A 27,278-nucleotide genomic window follows, 5' to 3' on the forward strand; every position below is an offset into this window, starting at 1 on the left:
AACTCAATTCAAACAACTGATGACCAAGGCACATCTACAGTATAACTTATACGATTTGTTTTATTGAACGTAAATCAGTTTGATTAACAGTTTAAGTTAATTGGAACAAAACGTTTTAATTGGAGTGGGAGTTTCGAATCACTTGGGTGAGGGGAAGTATTGAAGAAAAATACATTTCAAAAACAATGTGGAAGATAGTTGCATCAAAACTGTTCACAGACTGGGAGAATAGAATAACTACAGGCAGTGGAATGTAACTGTAATCAAGATAGCTGTGGGAATTAGTGGGTTTAACATGGAGTTCTGCTGAAGAAGAGGAAGAAATGAGAAAGTAATAATTCAGAAGTGGAATACTTCAAGTAATGTAGGAATTGAAAACAAAATCATCTATTTTGAGCTAAAACAGGAACTAATCTGATTATAGTCTTTCAATGTCATCCCAGTACCTCAAACAAACAAAAAAAAAATGGAATAGGTAGTGCTGCAGCAAAAGATGTTTAAAACTTTCCATGGAAAGGCAGGTATAGATTGGACCCTAGAGTTCCAGTAACAACTCCTATTTCAAGGAAATAGTGGAGTCAAATACAGATGATTCTAGTTGGATGTGTACAGATTAGAACCAGAGCCCCAAATACATCATTCAGCAGAAAGAGGAATTTCCTTGCCCTTTTTTTTTTGCAATTTAATACACTGAATTCAGTACTTGAAATACAGTCTATTTTCTACTGAACAAAACAAGTTTGAGTGGCTGCTTTTGAGGGAAATGTGTTCGGTTGCAAAGATCTTCCAAACACCTTTCATTTAATTGTACCCCCTCTGTCTTTTATCTCCAACAGCATTGCAACATAAGATTATGGAATGGCACATCTTCGGATTGGACACTTTTTACCTGTAAAGATCCAATATAGCACTTTGTTTAAGAATTTCAGACCACTCACTGCACTTATTTCTTCCAAATATGTTATTTGAAATGGATTTGCAATTTCTATTTGCACTTACTGCAAAGCAATCTTTACTTGTCCTCTTAGCTATTCAACGGATGTGAAACATTTTCCCCTCCCTTACCATTTCTTTTTAAATTCTTCTTCTGGAGATCTTCAAATCCTGCAACATTTTTCAGACCTAACGATCACACTCAAACATTAATCGATCTCTCAAATGATTCTGTGATTCACTTCACTGGTGCTTCTCCTGTAGCAGCCTTTCAAAGCTGCATTAAACTACACTCTAACCTAAACATGCAAGTGAGGCAATTACACATACTGTATACCATTGTTTAAAACGTAAATATTTCATATAACAGGTGCTAGAGCCATTGGCGAGAAATGGTTACATTTAACTGCGGCATTCACCAGGTTGTAGGTGATGGCAAGGATGAAAGACCAACCTTTTGTGAATTGAGAACTCTCATCACCTGCGTGACTGCTCCAGAATTCCTAGCAGGAATGACGCTGCCACTGGGGGACATCAATTGTAGTTGAAAAGACTGCAAGACAGAAATTGGATATAAATGACCATTTCAGACTCTCCATGCCTAACCCCTTCTTGGTCCTATTTGGTTCTTGATTAGTAAAGGCATCAAAGTTTATGGGGAGAAGGCAGGGGAATGGGGTTGAGGGGGATAGTAAATCAACCATGATTGAATGACTGAGCTGACTCACTAGGCCACTTCTGCTTCTCTTTCTTATGGTCTTATTGTTTCATGGTAAATTTGAGTTGGCATCATGTTTTTCACTTCTTACCTTAAGAATACAACAGCACATTTCAACCCAAGGTCTCTGAGATGTCTCTATCAGTCTTTAGCTGCAACTCATTTTCTGCAGCTCTGACCTCACGCCCTCTCTTTGACAAAGAACAGAACTCCCCTTGTTTTCAGCTACTACTGCATCAACCCCCCCCCCCATTCAAAGAATCATCCTTCACAATTTCTGTGAGGTTCAACAAGCTTGCGTCACAAGATGTACCTTGCTCTCTCTTTTCAGACTTTAAAAGGGATCATTTTCTTATGGGTCCCTATTCTGTTCCTCCTCCTCCTCCACCATCTTTTGCTCCTTCTTAGACAAGCAGAGATTCACTTGCACTTCCTCTAATCTAGTGTATTGCATTCATTGTTCACAATGGGGGTCTTTTCTACATTTTAGAAACAGATTGAGTAACCAGTTTGTGGAGCATTTATTATCTGCAGGGATGACAAGAGCTCCTGGTTGCCTGCTACTTTACTTTTCTAGCCCATTCCCACTCTGACCTGTCTATGGTCTCCTGTACTGTTACCAGGTTGTCCAAATGTAAGCTGGAGGAAGAGCACCTCCTCCATCTGGAGGCACTGAAGCCTGCTGGACTCAATATTAAATTCTAAAACTTTAGATAACGCACTTGCTCTGCTTGTATCAGAAAGGACCATTTCTTCTACAGTTCATGTGATATTTGGCTCGGCTTGACCTGTTGACCCTGTCTATAACCCTGCATTTGACACTTACTCACATATCTATGTACTCTTTAACTTCCCCCATTAACTAGCCAATCAGATTGCCACTACAACTTATCACCACGGCATCCCTGATCTCACTGTCTTAGAAATTCCTTATGTTCTATCCCCTGCACCCTCTCTGCGACTCAAAACTAGTTATTTTGCCCTCCTAAGTTCAGCAGCAGGGTCTTTGACTTGAAACATTATCTCTGTAACTCTCTCCACAGGTACTGTATAACCTGATAAGTCTTGCTGTGTAGTTTTTCATTGATTCCATTGTGTTCCTCTGTTCTACAGTGAATGCTTATAAGAAAATGAATAAGGTATTATATTGTCACATATACATACTTTGATAATAAATATATTTTGAACTTTGAAGTGCTTCCAGCGTTTTCTGCTTTTATTACAGCAGGACACCTTGTGGCTGTGCAACTACCATACACAACTCTATGGGCACATTAAATGCTGTCATAGGGATTATTAAATCTACTCTGGGAGGCTCCTGGCGTAGTGCCAAACAAGTTTGTCTGCCATTCATCATGACACAGAAGATACAAAAACATAGGTGAGAGCAATATCAATGTGCAGAAAAGTCACAAGAACCTCACCAGGAAAACAATTAAAATATTGCAGTACAGTCTAGAACAGCAATTAAAATTCCCACAATTGATAGACATCCATTGAGAATTTCTATGAATAAGATCCAATGAGCCAACAGTATTATTGTTGGAGGAACTCAGCAGACCAGGCAGTATCTATGGAAAAGAGTACAATTGACATTTCAGGCCAAGACCCTTCAGTAGGACTGGAATAAAAAAACTGAGGAGTAGATTTACAAGGTGGGCGGGGGGGAAGAGAGAAACACAAAGTGATTGGTAATACCTGAAGGGGGAGGGATAAAGAGCTGGAAAGTTGATTGGTGAAAGTGATACAGGGCTGGGGAAGGGGGGGTCTGATACAGGACAGAAGGCTATGGAATAAGAAAAGGGGGGAGAAGCACCAGAGGGAGGCGATGGGTAGGCAAGGAGATAAGGCAAGAAAGGGAAAAGAGGATGGAGAATAGTGAAGGAAGTTGGGGGGGGGGGGGAGGAGAATACCATTGGAAGTTCAAGAAATCAATGTTTATGCCACAGGTTGGAGGCTACCCAGATGGAATACGAGGTGTTGTTCCTCTAACCCAAGTGTGGCCTCAACACAACAATGGAGGAGGCCATGGATGGACATATCGGAATGGGAGTGGGAAGTGGAATTAAAATGGGTGGCCACTGGGAAATACGCTTTTTCAAGCGGATGGAACGCACGAGCTCGGCGAAGCAGTCTCCCAATCTACGTCGGGTCTCACCGATATACAGAAAGCCACACTAGGAGCACCGGACACAGTATATGACCCCAAGAGACTCAGAGGTTAAGTGTCGCCTCACCTGGACGGACCTTTTAGGGCCCTGAATGGTCGTGATGGAGGAGGTATGGGGCAGATGTAGCACTTGTTCCGCTTGCAAGGGTAAGTGCCAGGAGGGAGATCAGTAGGGAAGGACGAATGGACAAAAAAGTCATGTAGGGAGTGACCTTTACAGAAATCAGAAAGTGGGGTGGGGGGAGGCAAAGATGTGCTTGGTGGTTGGAGATGGCGGAAGTTTCGGAGAATTATGTGTTGACCCAGAGGCTGGAGGAGTGGAAGGTAAGGACAATAGGAACCCTATCCTTGGTAGGGTGGCGGGAGAATGGGGTAAGAGCAGATGTGCGTGAAATGGAAGGTATGTGATTGAGGGTAGCACTGATGGTGGAGGAAGGGAAGCCCCTTTCTTTGAAAAGCTGGACATCTTCGTTCTGGAATGAAAAGCCTCATCCTGAGAGCAAATGCGGCAGAGACAGAGAAATTGAGAGAAGGGGACGGTGTTTTTACAAATAACAGGGTGGGAGGAGGTATAGTCCAGGTTGCTGAGAGAGTCTGTGGGTTTGTAATAGAGGGGGAATGTCGACTCAGACCATGAAAGGCCTGCGTCGGGCATTTTCATGCCTTACAAGGCGCAGATTAGAAGTCTGTGTGGGGCGCCACTCCTTGCAGACTAGAACAATGTGTGATTAAGTGCCTTGCTCAAGGGCACAAACACGCTGCCGCAGCTGAGGCTCAAACTAACGACCTTGAGATAACTAGACGAACGCCTTAACCACTTGGCCATGTGCCCAACACTGTGTAATAGAAGTCAGTAGATAAGCTGTCTCCAGAGATTGAGACAGAGAGATCGAGAAAGGGGAGGGACTCTTGTTTTAAATACAAGATAGAGGTTAATTAAATTCAAGTAGGGTACCAATATTTTGGACACATATTACACAAATGCAAAAGGAGAAGCAATCCATGGCCCAATTACAAAGAGTTTTGGGTATGGAACATATCACCTCTGTTTCACCAGAGATCCCCTGTGAGAGAGAGTTCATTTCTCCTCTCAATATAACAACAGGTTTTCAAATTGATACTTAAGCTAGATATTTTAAATATATTGCCCCACACAAAGTATTAACATTTAAAGGGGAATAATGTCTCATGTCCTTGCTTCCCCCAGCTAAAATACAAGGTAGAAGTTGACCCTTAGGTACTTTAAACTCCAATGTCAACTGTACATTTCGCCATTGGACCCAAAAGTCATACTTTATACCCAGTGACTTTTATGTACTTACAATATAGAAAAATAGTCGCATGGAATTTTTCCAGGAGTGTAATGGAAGTGTCAGAAATGGATGAAGAATAAAGCTGCAGGCCAAGGAGTTATTCACATGAGCATATGGAAGAGGAAGAAATAAAGTGCAAAGAAGAAACCTCAAAATACAATGTCTAAGCAGCGAGAAGCGAGCTGTTTTAGTAGTCTGAAAAGAAAAGGAGATGTGCAGGCAGGAAATAATTGACGTCTGCAGAGAAGCAGTGAAACAGTGGCAAACCATGATAGGCTTAAATAGCAAAAGTTGAACTGAAAGTGACTAAGAACAGAAGTGATGGGGAAAACAGTAGATGGCTGCAGCACACACAAAATGCTGGAGGAACTGGGCAGGTTAGACTGCTTTGAATAAGTTGTTTCATGGAAAGTGGAGTGCCAGATGGATATAGATCAGAACAGCACAGCTAGTCCATTCACTTTTGTCTTCTATTTGAGCAAAGTTATGGAGGATATAGAAGGATATGAAAGGGTATGGATCAAAGGCTTAGCTCAGTAACAACCCAAGAAGGTGGTCCAGAAATGGTATGATTTCAATGACAGGATGGTGTCTCTTGAAGGGGCATATGCAAATGGTAAAGTTTCCACATACCTGCTGCCCTTATCATTTCTGTGGCAGAAATCATGGGACTGGGAGATCCTGAGCCATTTTAATTAATGTTTATGGTGGTGGGTGGGATTTCAACCAGGATATGATTGTGTGAGTATGACTATAATCAGGCTGTAGTTCAAATCTTTGGAATAGCTCTCGTATTTGTGAGGAAGATCTTCAAGTCAACTGCACTGTTAATCAACCTTGCTATTTAGATCAATAATACGTACAAGTGGCCTGTCCAGTTTTATTCTTACCCTCAGGCAACACACATCAAAGTTGCTGGTGAACGCAGCAGGCCAGGCAGCATCTCTAGGAAGAGGTACAGTCGACATTTCAGGCCGAGACCCTGCGTTCACCAGCAACTTTGATGTGTGTTGCTTGAATTTCCAGCATCTGCAGAATTCCTGTTGTTTTTATTCTAACCCTGTTAACTTGAGTGTGTTTTTTTTTACAAATTTATGGTTTGCTTATCCATTTGAGTGCAATATAAAAAAAAACAACCACATGGTAGGTCTGAAGCCAAACAGAGACCAGGCTGTGTAAAGGTGACAGATTGTGAACAAGTTGGGATTACGCAAAGTGGTAGCTCTAAGTCATTATTGGGTAGCATCTCATAAAATTAAATTCAGAACATAATTTAAGCTCCATGATAGGTATGATAGGATTTGAATTGGCTTCTCTGAAATGTTAATCCAGGTTGCTGAATTGTTCGTCCAGCAGCTGAAACCACCTGAATCCAAAGAGAGGGAACCATTTGTAAAATGTTGGAGGAAGGTGTGTTAGGTCATGGCAGTTGGAAGGTTTGACAGACAAGACGACAGTATAAATTCATTTGATGAAGTGCATTACTGAGACATTGGTGGAAACACTAGCACGCTACAGTTTCCAGTCTCAATGACAAACACTAGCCAGGAAAATAAAAGGTAATTATTTTCTTGTGTCATACCAACCCCTCAGCTCAACTTTCACTTTATGCATGTTGACCACCTGAACAATAGACAACCTATTCAAAACTCACCTTTGGTACTGCAGCTTGCAAAACAAAGTTGCTCATATCCATCTCAGTGGAATTTGATGCACGCAGGGTAATGAATAGCATATTTGGGTTTGCTTTGGACCGTTCAAAAGAAAATTCTATTTTCAGCCCATTTTGATTGAATGCGACAATGGAAGGTATACCTGGAACAAATTGCATTTCTTAACTGGATTTAGACATTCAAAAACATTGAAATGCCATTTATATAATGTCTCATCAGGTCTCCAAACATCCTAAAAATGGGCTATGGATTTTTAAGGCAATCATATACTCAATGTGGCAACTATTTCACAAGACATAGAACATAGAATAGTGCAGCACAGTACAGGCCATTCAGCCCACAGTGTTGTGCTGACCCTCAAACCCTGCCTCCCACATAACTCCCCAACTTCAAATTCCTCCATATACCTGTCTAGTAGTCTCTTAAATTTCACTAGTGTATCTGCCTCCACCATGGACTCAGGCAGTGCATTCCACGCACCAACCACTCTCTGAGTAAAAAACCTTCCTCTAATATCCCCCTTGAACTTCCCACCCCTTACCTTAAACCCATGTCCTCTTGTATTGAGTAGTGGTGCCCTAAGGAAGAGGCGATGGCTGTCCACTCTATCTATTCTTCTTAAGCCCTAACTCCCTTAATCTCTGATCATAATGCATACTCTCTAAACCAGGCAGCATCCTGGTAAATCTCCTCTGTACCCTTTCCAATGCTTCCACATCCTTCCTATAGTGAAGTGACCAGAACTGGACACAGTACTCCAAGTGTGGCCTGACCAGAATTTTATAGAGCTGCATCATTACCCTGCGACTCTTAAACTCTATCCCTCAACTTATGAAAGCTAACACCCCATAAGCTTTCTTAACTACCCTATCTGCCTGTGAGGCAACTTTCAGGGATCTGTGGACATGTACCCCGAGATCCCTCTGCTCCTCCACAGTACCAAGTATCCTGCCAAATACTTTGTACTCTACCTTGGAGTTTGTCCTACCAAAGTGTACCATCTCACACTTTTCTGGGTTGAACTCCATCTGCCACTTCTCAGCCCATTTCTGCATCCTATCAATGTCTCTCTACAATCTTCCACAATCCTCTGCACTATCTACAATACCACCAACCTTTGTGTCATCTGCAAACTTGCCAACCCACCCTTCTACCCCCACATCCAGGTCGTTAATAAAAATCATGAAAAGTACAGGTCCCAGAAACGATCCTTGTGGGACTCCACTAGTCACAACCTTCCAATCCAAATGTACTCCCTCCACCATGACCGTCTGCCTTCTGCAGGCAAGCCAATTCTGAATCTACCTGGCCAAACTTCTTTGAATCCCATGCTTTCTGACTTTCTGAATAAGCCTACTGTGTGGAACCTTGTCAAACGCCTTACTAAAATCCATGTAGATCACATCCACTGCACTACCCTCATCGAAATGCCTGGTCACCTCCTCAAAGAACTCTATCAGGCATGATAGACACGATCTGCCCTTCACAAAGCCATGCTGACTGTCCATGATCAGACCATGATTCTCTAAATGCCCACAGATCCTATCTCTAAGAATCTTTCCAACAGCTTTCCCACCACAGACATAAGGCTCACTGGTCTATAATTACCCGGACTATCTCTACTACCTTTTTTGAACAAAGGGACAACATTCGCCTCCCTCCAATCCTCCATTACCATTCCCATGGACAACGAGGACATAAAGATCCTAGCCAGAGGCTCAGCAGTCTCTTCCCCCTCGCCTCATGGAGCAGCCTGGGGAATATTCCGTCAGGCCCCGGGGCCTTAGCCGTCCTAATGTATTTTAACAACTCCAACACCTCCTCTCCCTTAATATCAACATGCTCCAGAACATCAACCTCACTCATATTGTCCTCACCGTCATCAAGTTCTCTCTCATTGGTGAATACCGAAGGGAAGTATTCATTGAGGACCTCGCTCACTTCCACAGCCTCCAGGCACATCTTCCCACCTTTACCTCTAATCGGTCCTACCTTCACTCCTGTCATCCTTTTTTTCTTCACATAATTGAAAAATGCCTTGGGGTTTTCCTTTACCCTACTCACCAAGGCCTTCTCATGCCCCCTTCTTGCTCTTCTCAGCCCCTTCTTAAGCTCCTTTCTTGCTACCCTATATTCCTCAATAGACCCATCTGATCCTTGCTTCCTAAACCTCATGTAAGCAGCCTTCTTCCACCTGACTAGATTTTCCACCTCACTTGTCACCCATGGTTCCTTCACCCTACCATTCTTTATCTTCCTCACCGGGACAAATTTATCCCTTACATCCCGCAAGAGATCTCTAAACATCAACCACATGTCCATAGTATATCTCCCTGCAAAAACATCATCCCAATTCACACCCGCAAGTGCTAGCCTTATAGCCTCAATTTGCCCTTCCCAATTAAAAATTTTCCTGTCCTCTCTGATTCTATCCTTTTCCATGATAATGCTAAAGGGAGCGGGGGTCACTGTCCCCCAGATGCTCACCCATTGAGAGATCTGTGACCTGACCCAGTTCATTACCTAGTACTAGATCTAGCATGGCATTCCCCCTAGTTGGCCTGTAAACATACTGTGACAGGAATCCGTCCTGGACACACTTAAACTCTGCCCTGTCTAAACTCTTGGAACTAATCAGGTGCCAATGAATATTAGGGAAGTTAAAGTCACCCATGATAACAATTCTGTTATTTTTTGCACCTTTCCAAAACCTGCCTCCCGATCTACTCCTCGGTATCTCTGCTGCTACCAGGGGACCTATAGAATACTCCCAATAGAGTAACTGCTCCCTTCCTGTTCCTGACTTCCACCCATAGTGACTCAAAAGAGGATCCTGCTACATTATCCACTCCTTCTGTAGCTGTAATAGTATCCCTGACCAGTAATGCCACCCCTCCTCCCCTTTCTCCCCCCCCCCGCATCCCCTTTAAAGCACTGAAATTCGGGAATATTGAGAATCCATTCCTGCCCTGGCGCCAGCCAAGTCTCTGTAATGGCCACTACATCATAATTCGATGCATGTATCCAAGCTCTCAGTTCATCACCTTTGTTCCTGATGCTTCTTGCATTGAAGTACAGCAAGATCCTACTGATATTCATATTTATTATTTCTTTACAACAGAGGGCCATTTGGGATATCAAGCTATACCAGTGCTCAAAGCATTCTGCCAGTTCTTGCCTCCCTGTAGTCACACTCACATGTCATCAATGACCCCTTGATTCTCCTGTCATTGAAATAAACTAGGAACAATTTACAGAACTTCATAGTCAGCTCCTTGAGGCAGGAACCAAACCTGTGTTATTGGAGGTATGCAAAAGCCTCCTGCACCGTTGTAAAATGGGTGCCTATTTGGCCTATGGTTAATGGCATCATCCAGAAATGTTGGTCAGGATACTGTAGGAACCTCTACAGAGTCATATTTTGGTACCTCCAACATTCATCAGTACAGGTGAAATGTTAAAACAAAGCCACATTCATCCGACATACAATGCCTCCATCAAGACAGCACTTAGTGCCATACATAAATATTACAAATCAAAATCACATGCTCAAGTTTGGTCTGGAGTATAAACCCATGTCCCAAATTCCAGCAGTGAGCCAAGGTGACTAACGTTACATTAAACAGACCCAAGATACATGTGATTAAGAAACAATAACAATGAAACATACACTTAGAAGAAAAACTTCTATAACAAGCAGAAATTTATTATGAGTATTGTATTAGAGCACCTGTAATGTTCTGTCAATACTAAAAAAAATTCCTCCATCACAAATTCTCAATTAACAATTTGGACAGAAATCAATTTTCTATAAAAATCTAATTTCATGACTTGCTACCCAACAAAATAATCTTAGCAGTAACTAGAAACTTATTTATACTTTCAGATTTCCTTCCTCATTCTTGTGAAAGAAGAAACTATTAGATGGGAAGGATATCACTTACAGAAGTATCCTTACCAGAACTAGTATTAAGTTCAATTATGCTTTGTTGAGTACTAAAGCTAAAACCAAATGGTGCAATCATTTTACTTGCTTTTTGATTCAGTTCTATACAAATTTCAATGGAAAGTAACTAACCAATAGCGCCCATAAATTTCAAAGTGGATCTTTTAAGTCTGAAATTGGATAGTTTTGGTTTTGTAGCAAGCATCAAAAGAATTTACAAGTTCAGATGCTAGTGTTCAACATCAGGTTTTGAGCTTTCCAGACCACATATTGAGTTTGCTTTTCCAAGAATTACATTCCTCAGGTTTGTTACAATAAGTCAAACATCATCTGAGTACATACTCAGAATAAATTGAAATTTCACAATATGCTTATGTCACAACCAGCTGGGAAAAGATGGCAAACCACTATTTCTGCACAGTTTATTCCAGTGTGGGGTTTCTTGTACCTTACCTTGCTTTAAACTGGAAGCATTCTGAAAACTGGGAGGAGCAATACCATCTGGAACCAATTGTGGCCGCCCAGCTGACAGACCTGATGACTGCAAGTCTGAAATACATCATAGAATGAGAAAAAAATAAACATTTTGGCTTTTTAAAATCTTGTCCATTACAACTTTACAATGCATTTATAATTCAGTGTGTCTAGGGTAATTTTTTAAAATCATTATTCTCTGATACTAGACTTAAAATTCAGAAACTATTATCCATACAGATTAGTTAAGCATCAAATGATATGCCTCAATAATCCAATTATTAGATTGCTTAATGCCTTCAGGTACTAGTTGAGTCAAGATGACAAGGCAGGGCCACACTTTATTCTTCATCATCCATGGGTTAGGTATCAATCACTGAACAGATACTTTCTGATGCAAAAAAAAAACACCGCTGGAGGAACTCAGTGAGTCAGTCAAGGAATGTCAAAACATGATCAGGACTGACCAACTGAGTTTCTCCGGTTGTTTTGTTCTGCTCCAGATTACAGTATCAGCAGCCTCGTGTCACCAGATACTTTCTATTGCTGCTCTTATAACTGCATATATGGGTTAAAACTGCGATGTGATTAATAATCACTTAGCTGAGGTATCAGATTGCATTGCATGGTTTTGGAACCAATTCTTGATGAAGATGAGGCATTTCCAAGAGAGGAAGGCAGGAAGAAAGTTCAAGTTCATTGTCATTCGACCATATACATATATACAGCAAAATGAAACAATGTTCCTTAGGGACCAATGTGCAAAACACAGTACATATATCACATACAGCACATAAAATAATATCAACGCAATATTAACAGAAAAAAGTATTCTGCAGATGCATATACAAGTTGACAAAAAGTGCATATATGACATATAGTTAAAATATACAAATGCATTACTGTTACTGGGGCTGTCATAAATAATGTGTTCTGGGTGGCAAGGTATTCAGAGATCTCAGGATCTTGAGAAGAAGCGGTTACCCAGCCTAACAGTCTTTATTTTTATACCGCTGAACCTTCTGCTTGATGTTAGGAGGTCAAAGAGATTGTGGGATGGATGGGAGGGGTCCCTGACAATTCTGAGGGTTCCCTGAACGCAGCACTTCTGGTGTATGTCCTGGATGGGGGTGGGGGAGAAAGATCTCGATGATTCTCTCAGCAGTCCTCACAATGTGTTGCAGAGCCTTGCAGTCAGATGCCTTGACTGCAATGCAGCTGGTCCAGGCACCCTCGATGGTGCTGCAGTAGAATGTGGTAAGAATGGGGGTGGGGAAACTTACTTGCCTCAGTCTCCTCAGGAAGTGCAGGTGCTGCTGTGCTTTCTTGACTAAAGAGGTGATATTAAGGGATCAGGTGAGATCATCCATGATATGCACTCCAAGAAACCTGTTGTGTCTGACTCTCTCCATGAAGCAGCTGTTAATGTGCAATGAGGAGTGGTCAGCCCTCACCTTCCTGAAGTCCACAGTCATCCCCTTAGTAAATCCATGTTGAGACTCAAGTTGTTGTATTCGCACCAGTCCACAAGCCGCTCTATCTTTCTCTATAAGCCAATTCATCTTGGTTGCTGATTTAACTTTTAAGAGGTGATAGTATTCAAGCCCTGCCACAATTTTTGTTGATTCAATTTTAGTCCGGAAATGCCACTTTGCCCTGAAATGGCTTTTCAGAGATCGTACCTGGATTTCTTATAATTTTCTTGGTCATCAGACTTGAATGCCTCTGAACGGGCTCTCAGAAAATTGTGGATCTCATGGTTCATCCAGGGCTTCTGGTAGGGGAAGACTGAATGATTTTGTCTGAAATCATCTACATTTAATAAAGTCCGTGACAACCAGGCTGTATCCATTCAGATCCACAGAGGAGTCCTTGAACACAGCCCAGTCCATTGACTTGAAACAGTTCCGTAGCTGCTCCTCTGCCTCCCACAATCACCTTTGTTGACCTAATCTCTGGAGCTTTGCTCTTCAGCTTCTGCCTCTATGCAGGGAGGAGAAGGACAGCCAAGTGATTCGATTACTGAAATGCAGCTTGGGCAAGGAACGGTAATCATTTCTTATCTTAGCATAACAGTGGTCTACTGTGTTAGGATTTCTGGTACTATAGGTTATATGCTGATGGCAATTAGGCAGGGTTTTCTTCAAACAACCCTGATTGAAGTCCCCGAATATGATTTGAAATGTGCCAGGATGAACTGTTTCTTGTTTGGAGAAGGCATCATGCAGTATCTCAAGCACTTGATTGAAGTTGGCTGCTGGTGGTATGTAAACTATAGTCAGGATTATGGAGAACTCCCTTGGTAAATAGAACGGAGTACATTTTACAGTTAGGTGTTCAAGGTCGGGGGAACACGAGTTTGACAAGATTGCCACATAGGAGCACCACTGAGAGTTTATTATGAAACACACACCTCCACCTTTTGCCTTTTCTGAATCAGCAGTTTTATCCATTCTGTAAACTGAGAAACCTTCTGCTCTGATCACTGTATTTGGCATGCTGGGAAAAAGCCATGTCTTGCACAGACATAGAACACAATGATCTCTCATCTTCAAATAAGAGAAAATCTGCAGATGCTGGAAATCCAAGCAACACACACAAGAGGGTGGAGAATCTGTGGAATTTGTTGCCACGGGTGGCATTGGAGGTCAAGTCATTGGGCAGACTATTATTTAAATAGGGAGAGAATTCAAAGTTCTGAGATGCATCGGGACTTGGGAGTCCTCGTGCAGGATACCCTTAAGGTTAACCTCCAGGTTGAGTCGGTGATGAAGGCGGCGAATGCAATGTTGGCATTCATTTCTAGAGGAATAGAGTATAGCAGCATGGATGTGATGTTGAGAACTCACTTGGAGTACTGTGTGCAGTTTTGGGCTCCGTATTTAAGAAAGGACGTGCTGATGTTGGAGAGGGTTCAGATAAGCTTCACTGGAATGATTCTGGGAATGAGAGGGTTAACATATGAGGAACATTTGACCGCTCTTAGACTGTACTCCTTGGAGTTTAAAAGAATGAGGGGGGACCTCATAGAAACATTTTGAATGTTGAAAGGCATGGACAGAGTGGATGTGGCAAAGTTGTTTCCCATGGTGGGGGAGTCTAGTACGAGGGGGTATGACTTAAGGATTGAAGGGCGCCCATTCAGAACAGAGATGTGAAGAAATATTTTTAGCCAGAGGGTGGTGAATCTGTGGAATTTGTTGCCATGGGCAGCAGCGGAGGTCAAGTCATTGGGTGTATTTAAGGGAGAAATTGATAGGTATCTGAGTAGCCAGGGCATCAAAAGCTATGGTGAGAAGGTGGGGGACTGGGACTAAATGGGAAAATGGATCAGCTCATGATAAACTGGCGGAGCAGACTCGCTGGGCCGAATGGCCGACTTCTGCTCCTTTGTTTTATGGTCTAAGATGCTGGAGGAACTCAGCAGGCCAGGCAGCATTTATGGAAAAGAGTACAATCGACGCTTTGGGCCAAGACCTTTCAGCATGGCGATGAATTTTCATCCGCTTAAAGGTGGCATACCTGCTTGGTCCACCAAATCCTTCAAATGATTGTGAAAAATGTAGATTATCAGGTTGGTTTAAAACTACTTAGAGGGAAGTTACATGCTGCAGATGGCAGTGTGAGCAATTCAACAGAGGTATATTTAAAAGTCTTGTATGTAGCCTCAGAATATCGCTGTGGTTCACCAGTGTCATCTTGCATTAATAGGCAGAGAGACCTCCAGTATCTCTAATGACTATACCTCCAAGAAGTGCATCCAGATGCAGCTTCTGTCAGATCCTGTTAAGAGATTGGAGGAGGTGGAGCTAGATGAACTTTGGATCATTTGGAAGGCTGAGGGATTGACTGACAGGGAGGTAATTACACCCAAGGTGCAGGACACAGGTAACCGAGTGACCCTCCAGAGGGAAAGACAAACAGCCCTATGGCCATTCCCTTCAACACCAGGAGAGTGTTGGGGAGGATGACCTAGAGTGAGCAGCTAGATGCCCTGGTCCACTTCAGAATAAATGATATGGGTAACAAAGTTAATGGGTGACAAAGTCCTGCAAAGTGAGTTCAAGGAGTTAGCTGCTAAGTTAAAGGACAGGACCCCCAGTATTGTGATTTTGGTTGGGCTACCTGTAACACGTGCTAATAAGGCCAGAAATAGGAAGACCACACAGCTTAATACGTGGCTAAGGAGATGGTGCAGGAGGGAGAGCTTCAGATTTTTTGATCATTGGACTCTCTTCCAGGGAAGGTGGGATATGTACTGTAGAGACAGTTTGCACCTGAACTGGAGGGGGACTAATATCCTTGCGGGAAGGTTTGAACTGGAGTTGCAGGGGAATGGGAATCAGAGTGCCAGAGCAGTTAGTGGACTGGTTGTGGGGAAAAAAAATGTTGCTAAGCCTACATACAAAGTCAGGAATCAAAAGGTCGAGCATGGTGAAAGTAATGTTCTGAGCTGTGTATACTTCATTGCAAGGAGTATTGTAGGAAAGGCAGATGAGCTTTGGGCATGGATCAACACACAGAATTATGATATTGTAGCCACCAGTGAGAATTATTTGCAGGACTGGCAGCTCAATGTTCCAGGGTTTCATTGTTTTAGACATGATAGAGCAGAAGAATTAAAGGGGAGGGCTAGCATTACTAGTCAGGGAAAATGTCAACGTAGTGCTCAGACAGGAGCAACTGGAGAGCTTGTCTACTGAGGTTATATGGGTGCAACTGAGGAATAAGAAAGTCACGATCAAGTTAAGGAGATAAAAGCATAGACTACCCAATAGTCTGCTGGAATCAGAGGAGTAAATTTGTAGACAGATTGCAGACTGTTGCATCGTGCACAGAGGGCCCAACCAGAGAGAGTGCGAAACTAGATTTATTAGGAAATGAGACAGGGTAGGTGACAGTAGTTTTTTTTAGGGGAACACTTTGCATCTAGTGATTACAATGCCATTTTTTCAAGAAAATTATGGAGAAGGATAGGTCTGGTCCCGGGGTTAAGATTCTAAATTGGAAAAAGGCTAATTTTGATGATATCAGAAAAGATCTGGCAAGTGTGGATTGGGACAGGTTGTTTTGTGTACTTGGTAAGTAGAAGGCCTTCAGAAGTGAAGTTTTGAGAGTACAGAGTTTGTACGTTCCTATTAGAATAAAAGGCAAGGATAACAAGTTTAGGGAACCTTGGTTTTCGAAATATTGAGGCCCTGGTCAAGAAAAATAAGGTGGTGCATTGCACGTATAGACAGGAAGGAGCAAATGAAGAGTTTAAGAAATGCTCTAAGAGTAAACCAGGAATCATAGGCCGGTGAGCCTGATATCAGCAGTGGGCAAGTTTCTGAAGGTTTCCAAAGGGACTGAATATATAAAGTTCAAAGTAAATTTATTATTGAAGTACATACTGTATGTCACCATATACAAACCTGACATCCATTTTCTTGCAGACACAGTAAATCCAAGAAATATAATAGAATCAATGAAAGACTGCACCCAACAGGACGAACAAACAGCCAATGTGGAAAAAAACAACAAACTGCAAATACAAAAGAAAAATAAGAGAAATAATAATATTAAATAATAAGCAGTAAATATTGAGAACATGAACAGTTCAGTTATGGGATGTTGAAGTTGGGTGAAGTTATCCCCACTGGTTCATGAGCCAGATGGTTGAGGGGTAATAACTGTTCCTGAACCTGGTGGTGTGGGTCCTGAGGCTGCTGTACCTTCTTCCTGATGACAGCAGCGAGAAGGGACCATGGCCTGAGTGGTGGGCATCCTTGTTGATGGATACTGCTTTCCAGCAACAGCACTCTATGCAGATGTGCTCAACGGTGGAGAGGGCTTTACCCATGATGGACTGGATCGTATCTACTACTTTTTGTAGAATTTTCCATTCAAGGACACTGGTGTTTCTATACCAGGCCATTATGCAACCGGAGAATATACTCTCCACCACACATCTGTAGAAGTTTGTCAATGTTTTAGATGTCACGCAGAATCTTCACAAACCTCTAAGGAAGTCGAGGCACCACCATTCTTTCTTGATAACTGCACTTACCTGCTGGGCCCAGGACAGATCCTCTGAAATGATAACACCAAGGGATTTAAAATTGCTGACCCTGTCCACCTCTGATCCCCTAATGATGACTGGGTCATGGACCTCTGGATCCCTCCTCCTGAAGTCAATAATCAGCTCCTTGGTCTTGCTGACATTGAATGAGAGTTTATTGTTACGGCACCACTCAAAACAGATTTTCAGTCTCCTTCATATATGCTGACTCGTCACCATCTTTGATTTGGCCAATGACAGTGTTGTTGCCAACAAATGTAAATATGGCATTGGACTATGCTTAGCCTCACGTCACAAGTATAAAGCGAGAAGAGCAGGGGGCTAAGCACAGAGCCTTGTGGCGCATCTGTGCTGATGGAAATTGTGGAGGAGGTGTTGTTGTCAATCCAAACTGACTGAGGTCTGTAAGTGAGGAAATCAAGGATCAAGTATTATGTATTTGCATAGACAGGGTCTGATTAGGGATAGTCAACATGGCTTTGTGTGTAGTTGATCATGACTAACCAATCTTATAGAGTTTTTCAAGGAAGTTACCAGGAAAGTGGATGAAGGCAAGTCAGTGGATGTTGTCTAATGGACTTTAGTAAGGCATTTGACAAGGTCCCACATGGGAGGCTGGTGAAGAAGGTCCAATCTGTCGGCACTCCAGATGAGGTAGTAAATTGGATTAGACATTGGTGGTGGAAGCCAAAGAGTGGTAATAGATGGTTGCCTCTCTGACTGGAGGCTTGGGGCTAGTGGTGTGCCTCAGGGAGGTGTGTGCTTGGATGACAAGTAAGGGGTGTTGCACTTTGGGAGGACAAACAAGGTAGGACTTGCATGGTGAATAATAGGACACTGAGGAGCACAGTAGAATAGAGGGACCTGGGAATATAGATCCATAATTCTTCGAAAGTAATGCAACAAGTAGATGGGGTCCTAAAGAAAACCTTTGGCAACATTGGCCTTTATAAATCAAAGTAGTGAGTACAAGAGTTGGGATGTTATGTTGAAGTTGCATAAGAAATTGGTAGACCTAATTTGGAGCATTGTGTGCAGTTTTGGTCACCTACTTACAAGAAAGATGTCAAGAGCTTGAAAGAATACCAAGAAAATTTTACAAGGATGTTGCTGGGACTTGAGGACCTGAGTTACAGCGAAAGGTTAAATATGTTAGGACTTTATTCCCTAGAAAGTAGTAGAAGGTGGTGAGATTTGATAGAGGTATACAAAATTATGGGGTTATAGATAGCGTAAATACAAGCACATTTTTCCACTGCGGGTGAGAGATACAAGAACTAGAGGTCACGAGTTAAGGGTGAAAAGTGAACAGTTATGGGAACATGAGGGGGAACTACTTCACTCAGAAGATGGTGAGAGTGTGGAATAAGCTGCCAGTGGAAGAGAAGTTTGGATAGGTACATGGATGGGTATGGAGGGCTGGTCTGAGTGCAGGTTGATGGGCTAGGCGGATAAATGGTTCAGCACAGACTAGATGGGCCTATCGCTGTGCTGTCATAGTCTATGACTTTAAGACACATTCGCTGCATGTCCCTCGTAACACAGAAATGACTGTGGATTCTCTGTGTGTAGATCTGTTTTGCTTCCTGATAGCAGTGCCTGCTGACCTGAGAGCCATTTTATCCCCCAAACTGAAGACTGCATCCCATTCTTTCAGCAGTGCCTGGACCTCTGCTGTCAGACATTGCTCTGATTAGTCCAAATAGTGATAGATTTAACAACAGCGACATCTTCGATAGTGTCTTCCATAGTGTCAGTCATGAGTCCTGCATATTCATCAATGCATACATGATGATCCTGGGTGGCCAGCTCCCTGAACATGTCCCAGTCTGTAATTTCAAAACAGTTCTATAATGCTGAGGTTGCTCCTATTGACCCAACCCTGATTTCCTCAAGGATTGGCCTGATTTGTTTTAGTAGAGGTCTGTATGCAGGGATTAGCATAACAGATAAGTGATCAGAGTATCCAAGGTGGGGGCTGGGATGTTATAGGCCCCATGGGTGCTGGTGTAAACCAAAGACTAACGTGTTCTCTCCTCTGATAGCAAAGTGTACATGTTGATAGAATTTAGGTAGGAATGTTTTAAGTTTGCACCATTGAAGTCCCAGGCCACAATAAAGAAACCGTTGGGGTGTGTGGTTTATAGGTCACTGATATTACTGTTTTACCTAGCATTAGCACAAGGGGGGATGGCAGTGAACTCCATTAATAAGTAGTAGGACCTACACTTCACTGTTAAGAACTCTACCAGTGGTGAACAGTGGGTTGACACTACAGTAGTGTTACACACCATGCATTTGGTAGGGCATGAATCACAAACTAAAAAAAATGACACTCAGTATTACCTTGCCTTTGCAATTGAACTCTGAGACCTGGACAGCATGACAGAACTCATCCAACAAATCTTTTGAAAGAAACCCAGGAAATTAGGTCAAATATCTTTGCACTGGGTGATCAACTGGGATGATCCCCAATTCTCATTTCTCATCAGAAAGTTACTTCCCTTTCCTTCAGTAGTGCTGTGATTCACTTCATATTCTAATATTTCAAAGATCACACTACGTATTTAAACAATTTTTGCAACTTCAAATTACACACTGCAAAACCTCAGATCCTCAAAATCTTTCAAGAACAAGCTACCATAATGGCCAACATCCAATCTAAAAGCAACGTACAATGTGCTGGAGGAACTCAGTGCACCAGGCAGCAACTATGAAGTGAATCTGAAAGTCGATGTTTTGTGTTCAGACCAATCATGTGGAAAACTATCCAGATGAATTGTCTTGACCTGAAACATCAGCTGTTCATTTCTCTCCTTAGATGCTGCCTGACCTACTGAGTTCTTCGAGTATCTTGGGCATTGCTCCGGATTCTGGCAGCTGCAGTCTCTTGTGTCTTCATCCTAATCTCTGTAGCTGATCCTTTAGGACATCGAGCATACTCCAGTGCTTACACCCACTGATCATTTTCAAAAAGGTCATTAATCTGCTAAGTTATCTTAAAAATAATTACAATTGGGGTTATTAAAAGTATGAACAGCATATTATTCTTTCCTTTTAATAATGTTGCATTTTGGGCCCTTCATATTAAATGTTACCTATGCTGTGCCTCCAATAGGATAGAGTTCTACATTCATCTGACATAAGTAGTTCAGAAACACAAAATAATCTGCAGATGCTGTTGTCAAAGGAACACTCACGATGCGCTGGAGGAACTCAGCAGGTCAGTCAGCATCAGTTGAAAAGATTAGTCGACGTTTCGGGCCGAAACCCTTCGTCAGGACTGAAGGAAGAACTTTGGGGAGGGTTTGAAGAATGCTGGTAGTTGAAAAAAGCAGTAATTTGAAAGACAAAGGGGTTCTCAGAGTTCCTGAGAAAGGAAGGGAGATCAATTATTCCACTTTTAGTTTTAAGTTCTAGAGTGAACTCCATAACTCCTAAATGTCTCCAACACTGCAATTCCCTCTGTTCATATGCCTCTTCTATTTAGTGCAATACCTTTCATTCTTTCCACTGGCATTTAAGATTCCCTAAGTGAAAATTTGCTCTGCCACTTCCTCTTTTTCTCTTAAAACCCATCCTCCAAAATTCATTCTTGCACAAAATTTATTATTACTCTTTATAAAAATAAATTTATTTGGCATTTACACTATCAATTGCATACTTGCAAAGGTATTTGCTCACCTGGCACATTTAGTCCATCTAACAGATCTAGCAGCTCTCCCCTTGTTGGATGTACATTGCTTTCCTCAGGCAGTGATACAGCTGGCTTACTGTCATCAAGCAGGTCCAGCAAATTGTTAACCTGAAAAAAAAACACTGTGGATTAAAACACATGAATTTAGCCCTTATAAATGAGCATAGACCCAAATGAACTAGCCAGTTTCATTTAGAAATAATGAGCCCAACAACTTAATATTAGATTGATACATCATTTTATTCTATTGCCTCCTTGTGTGATGACCATATCCATGAATCTTCCAATATAACCTGTTATATTTATTGGCATGTAACAGGGATCACATTTAGTGAACTTGTGAACATAGTAAAGTGGTTTGACACAATGTTGTACCATCTATCTATTCACAAAATGGAGCTTAGTTCTTTATAGATACAATCAGGTTTGTGCTGGTAGTTTTATAGGCTGATGCACTGGTATGTTTTGAAAATTAGGCAGAAGGGAGGAGAAGATGGTGGCACGACGCAGCGCGCGCGGCCATTCCGAATGAATATCGTATGTGTTATCTAGGGGGCCGTGCACAATCCGGATTTGATGGAGACAGCCGTGAGAAGCACGGAGGAACATCTGCAGTAACTTCTGAAATGCCCACTTCGCTGCCGCTGCTACTGTGCGATCGCGAATCTCCGGAGGGGAAGGCCCCAAATCCTCGGCTTTGTCTATTGCCTGTTGCCGGGGTCGAAGCGCTCAGCAGAGATGGTGCTCGGTGCTTGGTGTCGGAGAGCTGATCGAAGGCTCGGAGTTTTCGGACGGACTCGGAGTCGGACTGTGGTCGGATGCTTCCAGTATGCTGCATCAGCAAGTTGGCGGCGCTGGAGGTTCACTGTCTGCGTGAGATGATGGGACTTTCGAGAGACTTTGAGACTTTTACCGTGCCATGGTCTGTTCTTATCAAATTACGGTATTGCTTTGCACTGTTGTAACTATATGTTATAATTATGTGGTTTTTGTTAGTTTTTAAGTCCGTTTGTCATGTATTTCTGTGATATCATTCTGGAAAAACATTGTATCATTTCTTAATGCATGCATTACTAAATGACAATAAAGGAGGACTGCATGTCCTCAATCTAAATTAACTTTGCTATTTTACTAGTAAAACTATATTAATTTTTGGGATTCAAGCATTGCCTTCAAGGTGCTGTCACCTTCTTAAACCACTATAGTCTTCCCAGCAAAGATTCTTCCACCATGTGTTGGGTATGGAGTTCCAGGGTTCAGATTTTGTGTACTAAGTCAGAGTGGTAAACGCCTTGGAGAGGATCCTGTAGGTGGTGCCTTTGTCCTCCTTGGTGGAACAAGTTGCAAGTTTGGAAGGTGTTGTAGGGCAAGCTTAGGCAAGCAACTGCAGTATATTTTGTACTGCATTACTGAGAGCCAGTGGAGGAGAGGATGAATGCTTTAGGACAGCTGTGGGGTGCCAATCAAGCTGTCTGCAAGTTTTTCAAGTTGCACTGATCGAAATTAGAATGGAGTACTCCAACAAACACTTGACTTCTATCTTGTAGCTGGTGAATAGACCTTAACATAGCACATCACTGAGGTGAATTACTCAGTGCAAGGTACTCAGCTTTTGACCTACTCCTGCAGTCAGACTGGCTAGAACAGTTGAGCTTCTAGTCAATGGTGATGTCTTAGGATATTGACAGTGGGAGACTTAGCAATAATAATGCCTCTGCGATGTGAAAGCATCCGTCAGTAGGATAAACCCATGAAAACATCTGGCCCAGATGGCGCACTTGGCTGAGTTCTGAAGACCTGTGCTAATCACTGGCTGAAGTAGTTATGAACATCTTGAACCTCTTGCTTCAGCAATCTGAGGTACTCACCTGCATCAAGCAGACTTCAATTTTAACAGTGCCCGAGAAGAATACGATAACCTGTTTCAATGACTAGCATCCAGTAGCACTTGCATCTATCGTGATGGTGCTTTGAGAGGTTGGTCATGTAGCTTATCAACTCCTGCCTGAGGAATGACCTGAATCTGCTCCAACTTGCCAATCGTCACAACAGGTCGACAGTAGATCTCATTTTATTGGCCCTTCTCCCTATTGGAAACCACTGTTTATTTTTATACTTTTTATAAGATAGTAGATGAATTAATGCAAGACTAAAGTTGTAGTTTAATCATAATTTGTACTTTTTAAACAAACTCATGTATTTTTCACAGTATATGGTGATTTGTCCCTACTCACTGGCAGAAAGTGATATAGTAGTTAAACTAATGGTTTATCACCTTTCTCACTTCAAGTTTCAAGTTCCTGTGTGCAAGCATCTCTGAGGATCTTTCCTGCACCCAATATATTGATGCAATTACAAAGAAAACACGGCTGTGACTATATTTTATTAGGAGTTTGAGAAGAATTGGTGTATCACCAAAGACACTCATCAGTTCTGACAGCTGTACCATGAAGAGCACTTTAACTGGTTGTATCACTGTCTGGTATGGAGAGGCCAGGATCAGAAAAAGCTGCGGGAAGTTGTAAACTCTGCCAGCTCCACTATCCCCACCATGGGCACGGGCCTCCCCAGCCTCCAGGACACCTTCAAAACATGATGCCTCAAAAAGGCAGCATCCATCATTAAGGTCTCCCATCACCCAGAACATGCGTCTTTTCATTGCTACCATCAATGGTACAGGATGGCGCAGGAGCCTGAAGACACACATTCAATGTTTCAGGAACAGCTTCTTCTCCTCTGCCATCAGATTCCTGGATGGACAATGAATCTATGAACACTATCAGAGTATTTTTTCTTCTCATCTTACACTACTCATGTAATTTAAATTATATATATATATTTCTTACTGTAATTTATATATTTTGTTATGTATTTCAACATACTACTGCCACAAAACAAATTTCACAACATATGCCAGTGATATTAAACCTGATTCTAGTTCTGACCACATGCATAGGTAAATGAAACAGGCCTCCCCCCTCAAGTGAACCACTTCTGCTGTAAAGACATCACACATATCCAGGCCATCTCCAGCGTAGCTGCGGAACACCAAGTTCCGTGGTCATAATTTTGGAATCTGGCATAAGGATAATTCACTTCAAGGTGATGGCTGACTTGACATTTAGCTCAAACTTTATGGGCTGCATGTCCACTGTGCATATAACCAAGGAGGTTGATTTCAGTGGCTCAATTCATGGGTCTGAAACCAGCCGGTGGCGTAGTGGTATCAGCGCCAGACTTTGAGGCGAATGGTCCCTGGATCAAATCCAGCCGGCTCCTTGGATTTATAAAAACAGTGCCCATTTCTTTGTTCTGGCTATCTCCTTGTATTAAGTTGATAGTCTGCCATTTTCTAATGACACACTGCTTAGCGAAGTGTACCTTCTCAAAGTGCCCTATCTTCTGACCGACTTGCTACTAGACCATTGGGCATGTCTTTCCCTACACTTTTGGCACCTCTATGGAGACTGGGCTGCAGATTGGTATCTGCTGGCGAACATTAACATTTTCGGAAGGGGCCACCTGCTCCAGTACTGCTTGAATCAGTGGTGATATGGGTGGCTGAATCTGTTTAAGACCTCTCTTGACTGCCTCCTAGTGGCAAGCTATGAAGCATGCTGTCCCAGAACAAATCGTGTTCTTTGGATCAACACACATCAAAGTTGCTGGTGAATGCAGCAGGCCAGGCAGCATCTCTAGGAAGAGGTACAGTCGACGTTTCAGGCCGAGACCCTTCGTCAGGACCTTTGGATTGTAGGCTCTCCTGTGTCCTCCCATTTTGGACTCCAACAATGAACGTTTGGATAGGCATTGCTTCTTTGACTTCGTTCGGTGGAAAATCTTTGTATTTGCATTCCTGCACTATTAGGGTCAGTTTTGTGATGAAATCATCTACGTTCTCACTGGGTGCCTGCCACAGCTGCGAGAATATGAAGCATGTCGTAAAGACCTGCGTCCCCCTAGTGTTATTCAAAGCCTCAAATACGCCTATCAGTTCAGATTCATTCTGTAGCTGCAGAGCATCAAAATACTTCTGCTTGAGTTTTCAAAATTGCGTACAGAGCAGCTTGAGTTTCATTGCTTCCTCCAGCTTTGCTGTTGGTGTTGGTAGGAGTTTGATGTAGTCCAGGAAGGTTTTCTTCGATTGCAGCCAGATTCCAGGGTCCAGTTTTGTCACAGCTGTGGCCCAAACTGGATTGGGTGCTTGGAGTAGAGTGGTCATTCTTGTTTTGATCCTTGTACCAAATGTTACGTATGCGCAGAACAAGAATTACAATGCAATAGTATGAATAAATGTTATTACTGAGCCATGTCAGTAACAGTACAGGCTGGGCAACTTAAACAGTATGGAGCGACAAACTGGGCCCGCCAAGACAAAAACATGCACTGCGAGATCAATTGGCCGCATGTGCATTCGCCACATCTTCGCATCTATCTGATATGATACAGAATACTACCTGTCATAGCCTTTGCTGTATCCTGTGCTCAGTCATCATCATAGAGTCAATCAAATTGTCTGAAGATTGGCTTCTGATGGCAGGGATCTCAGCGGGTAGCCCAGATGTACCATTCCCCAGCTTTTCTGGCTGAACAGAGTCAGTAATATAGCCTTTTCTTTAGGCTCACATCCTGAGCCTTCTATCAAAGCGGAGCTTTTTCTTGCAGGTGCCTTCTTCAATTAGTTATTGAGCACTCATTCTTGACTGTGTGTTATAGTACTGCAGATCTCAGATCTGATTTGTTGGCTATGTGAGTATTTAGATCTATTTATTTGGAAGGAGTCCTGTATTGCTGCCCTGGCAGCCTGCACTTTAAATATGCTTGGTGCTGTTCCTGGTATGTCCTTCTGAACTCCCGATTCCCTGGTTTGATATTAATGTGGCAGAAATACTGGACCATGAGATTACAGGATGTGGTGGGGTTCATTACTGCTGATGATCATCAACACTGCCTCAAGGATATCCAGTTCTGTACTGCAAGATTTGTTCTGCCTACTATATCAAGTATGCTTGTCATGGCCCACAACTATGAACAGTGCCCTCAGTTTTAAGAGAGCTCTGTTTCCACAAACACTACGGAGTATCCTTTTAACCAATGCAGTCACAGACAAACGTATCTGCCAGAGGCAAAACTGTGAAGATGAATTCGAGGAGGTTTATCATCCGCATGTTGATTTACTCATTGTTTGCTGTAGACCTGTAGACCAGGGCTGGCAACTGTATCCTCGAGACTCAACCAGTTTAGACCGTGTTGGTGCTGCCAAGCCACTGTTGATGATACACACTGAAGTCCCGACCTAGAGTGAATCCTGGGACCTTGTTACTTTCAGTACATTGGCCATGATCATTTGAGCTAAACTGGCTGCCTTTAAGTCCCTTTCACTCTATGCTGAGGTCGTGTTTTATTTAAATATAAGAATAGAAAACAATTAAAATTTCCCCAGGAGCCAAAAAAATCTTCAAATTTATCAGACTATTTAAGAGAACAAAATTAAACATGCACATCACCCATCAGCCTTTTTGATAAATAGTCCATCTGCCAGGATTTCAAAAGACAATATTTATATAAAAATAATGGAATTGCAGATAATCAAAATTGGAGGTTCAGTATGCTGAAGTTTTCGTAACTAATATTTATCCCTCAATCCACTTTGACAGTGTCTGCCACTACCACTTCTATCTATGGGAGCTTGTTAGGTGTAAACTAGATACTAAATTACCTGCATTTCATTTGAGATGCACAAGATTGAGACCATTTGTAATTGTCAAACAGCTAAAGAGACATGCAGACCTTAAGTGATTTGTTAGTAAAACACAAGTGGCTTGGTGAAACAGGTCATAATCAGCAAGGTTGTGCCATGGTAGTTTAGTGTTAGTGCAACGGTCTTACAGTTCGGGACATTCCGGAATTCAGAGTTCAATTTTAGCACCTTTATCTGTATGTCCTCCCTAAGGAACATGGGGGCCTTCTCTGAGACCCCTGGTCTTCTCCCACAGACCAAAGATCCACTTGGTAGGTTAACTGGTCATTGTAAATTGTCCCATGACTAATTTAGGGTTAATCAGGTTTGTCGAGGATTGCTGAGGCTGCATGGCTTGAAAGGTTGCATGCACCTAAACCCCTCTGCATTGCTAAATAAAATCAAATAAAGAAGTAGTACTTGAGAAACTACTTTATTTCCCCAATTAAAATTCTACTTTATCATGTTTATGAAAATACATATTTTACATACATACCAATCTAAAATATCACAGCCTATTTAATAATTCGTCTAATAACCTAACTGCAATGTA

General features: G+C 42.3%; 1 protein-coding gene across 4 annotated transcripts in view; it reads right to left on the minus strand.

Annotated features, from left to right (window-relative positions):
- The window catches only part of LOC134342919 (AP-1 complex subunit gamma-1-like), a 137,484-nt gene that overhangs the window by 4,222 nt on the left and 105,984 nt on the right, over positions 1–27,278 (minus strand). For 3 of the 4 annotated variants that reach the window (XM_063041617.1, XM_063041618.1, XM_063041619.1), the window contains 4 exons: positions 20,973–21,093; positions 11,207–11,302; positions 6,789–6,949; positions 1,388–1,486 (listed from right to left, as the gene is read on the minus strand). In XM_063041617.1, the coding sequence (XP_062897687.1) occupies positions 1,388–1,486; positions 6,789–6,949; positions 11,207–11,302; positions 20,973–21,093 (477 nt within the window). Of the gene's footprint in view, positions 1–1,387; positions 1,487–6,788; positions 6,950–11,206; positions 11,303–16,641; positions 16,752–20,972; positions 21,094–27,278 lie in introns of those variants that run through there. The other variant, XM_063041620.1, reaches the window with a different exon arrangement.

Source organism: Mobula hypostoma, chromosome 2, assembly GCF_963921235.1.
Source record: "Mobula hypostoma chromosome 2, sMobHyp1.1, whole genome shotgun sequence".
In the NCBI taxonomy this organism is placed as follows: Eukaryota; Metazoa; Chordata; class Chondrichthyes; order Myliobatiformes; family Myliobatidae; genus Mobula; species Mobula hypostoma.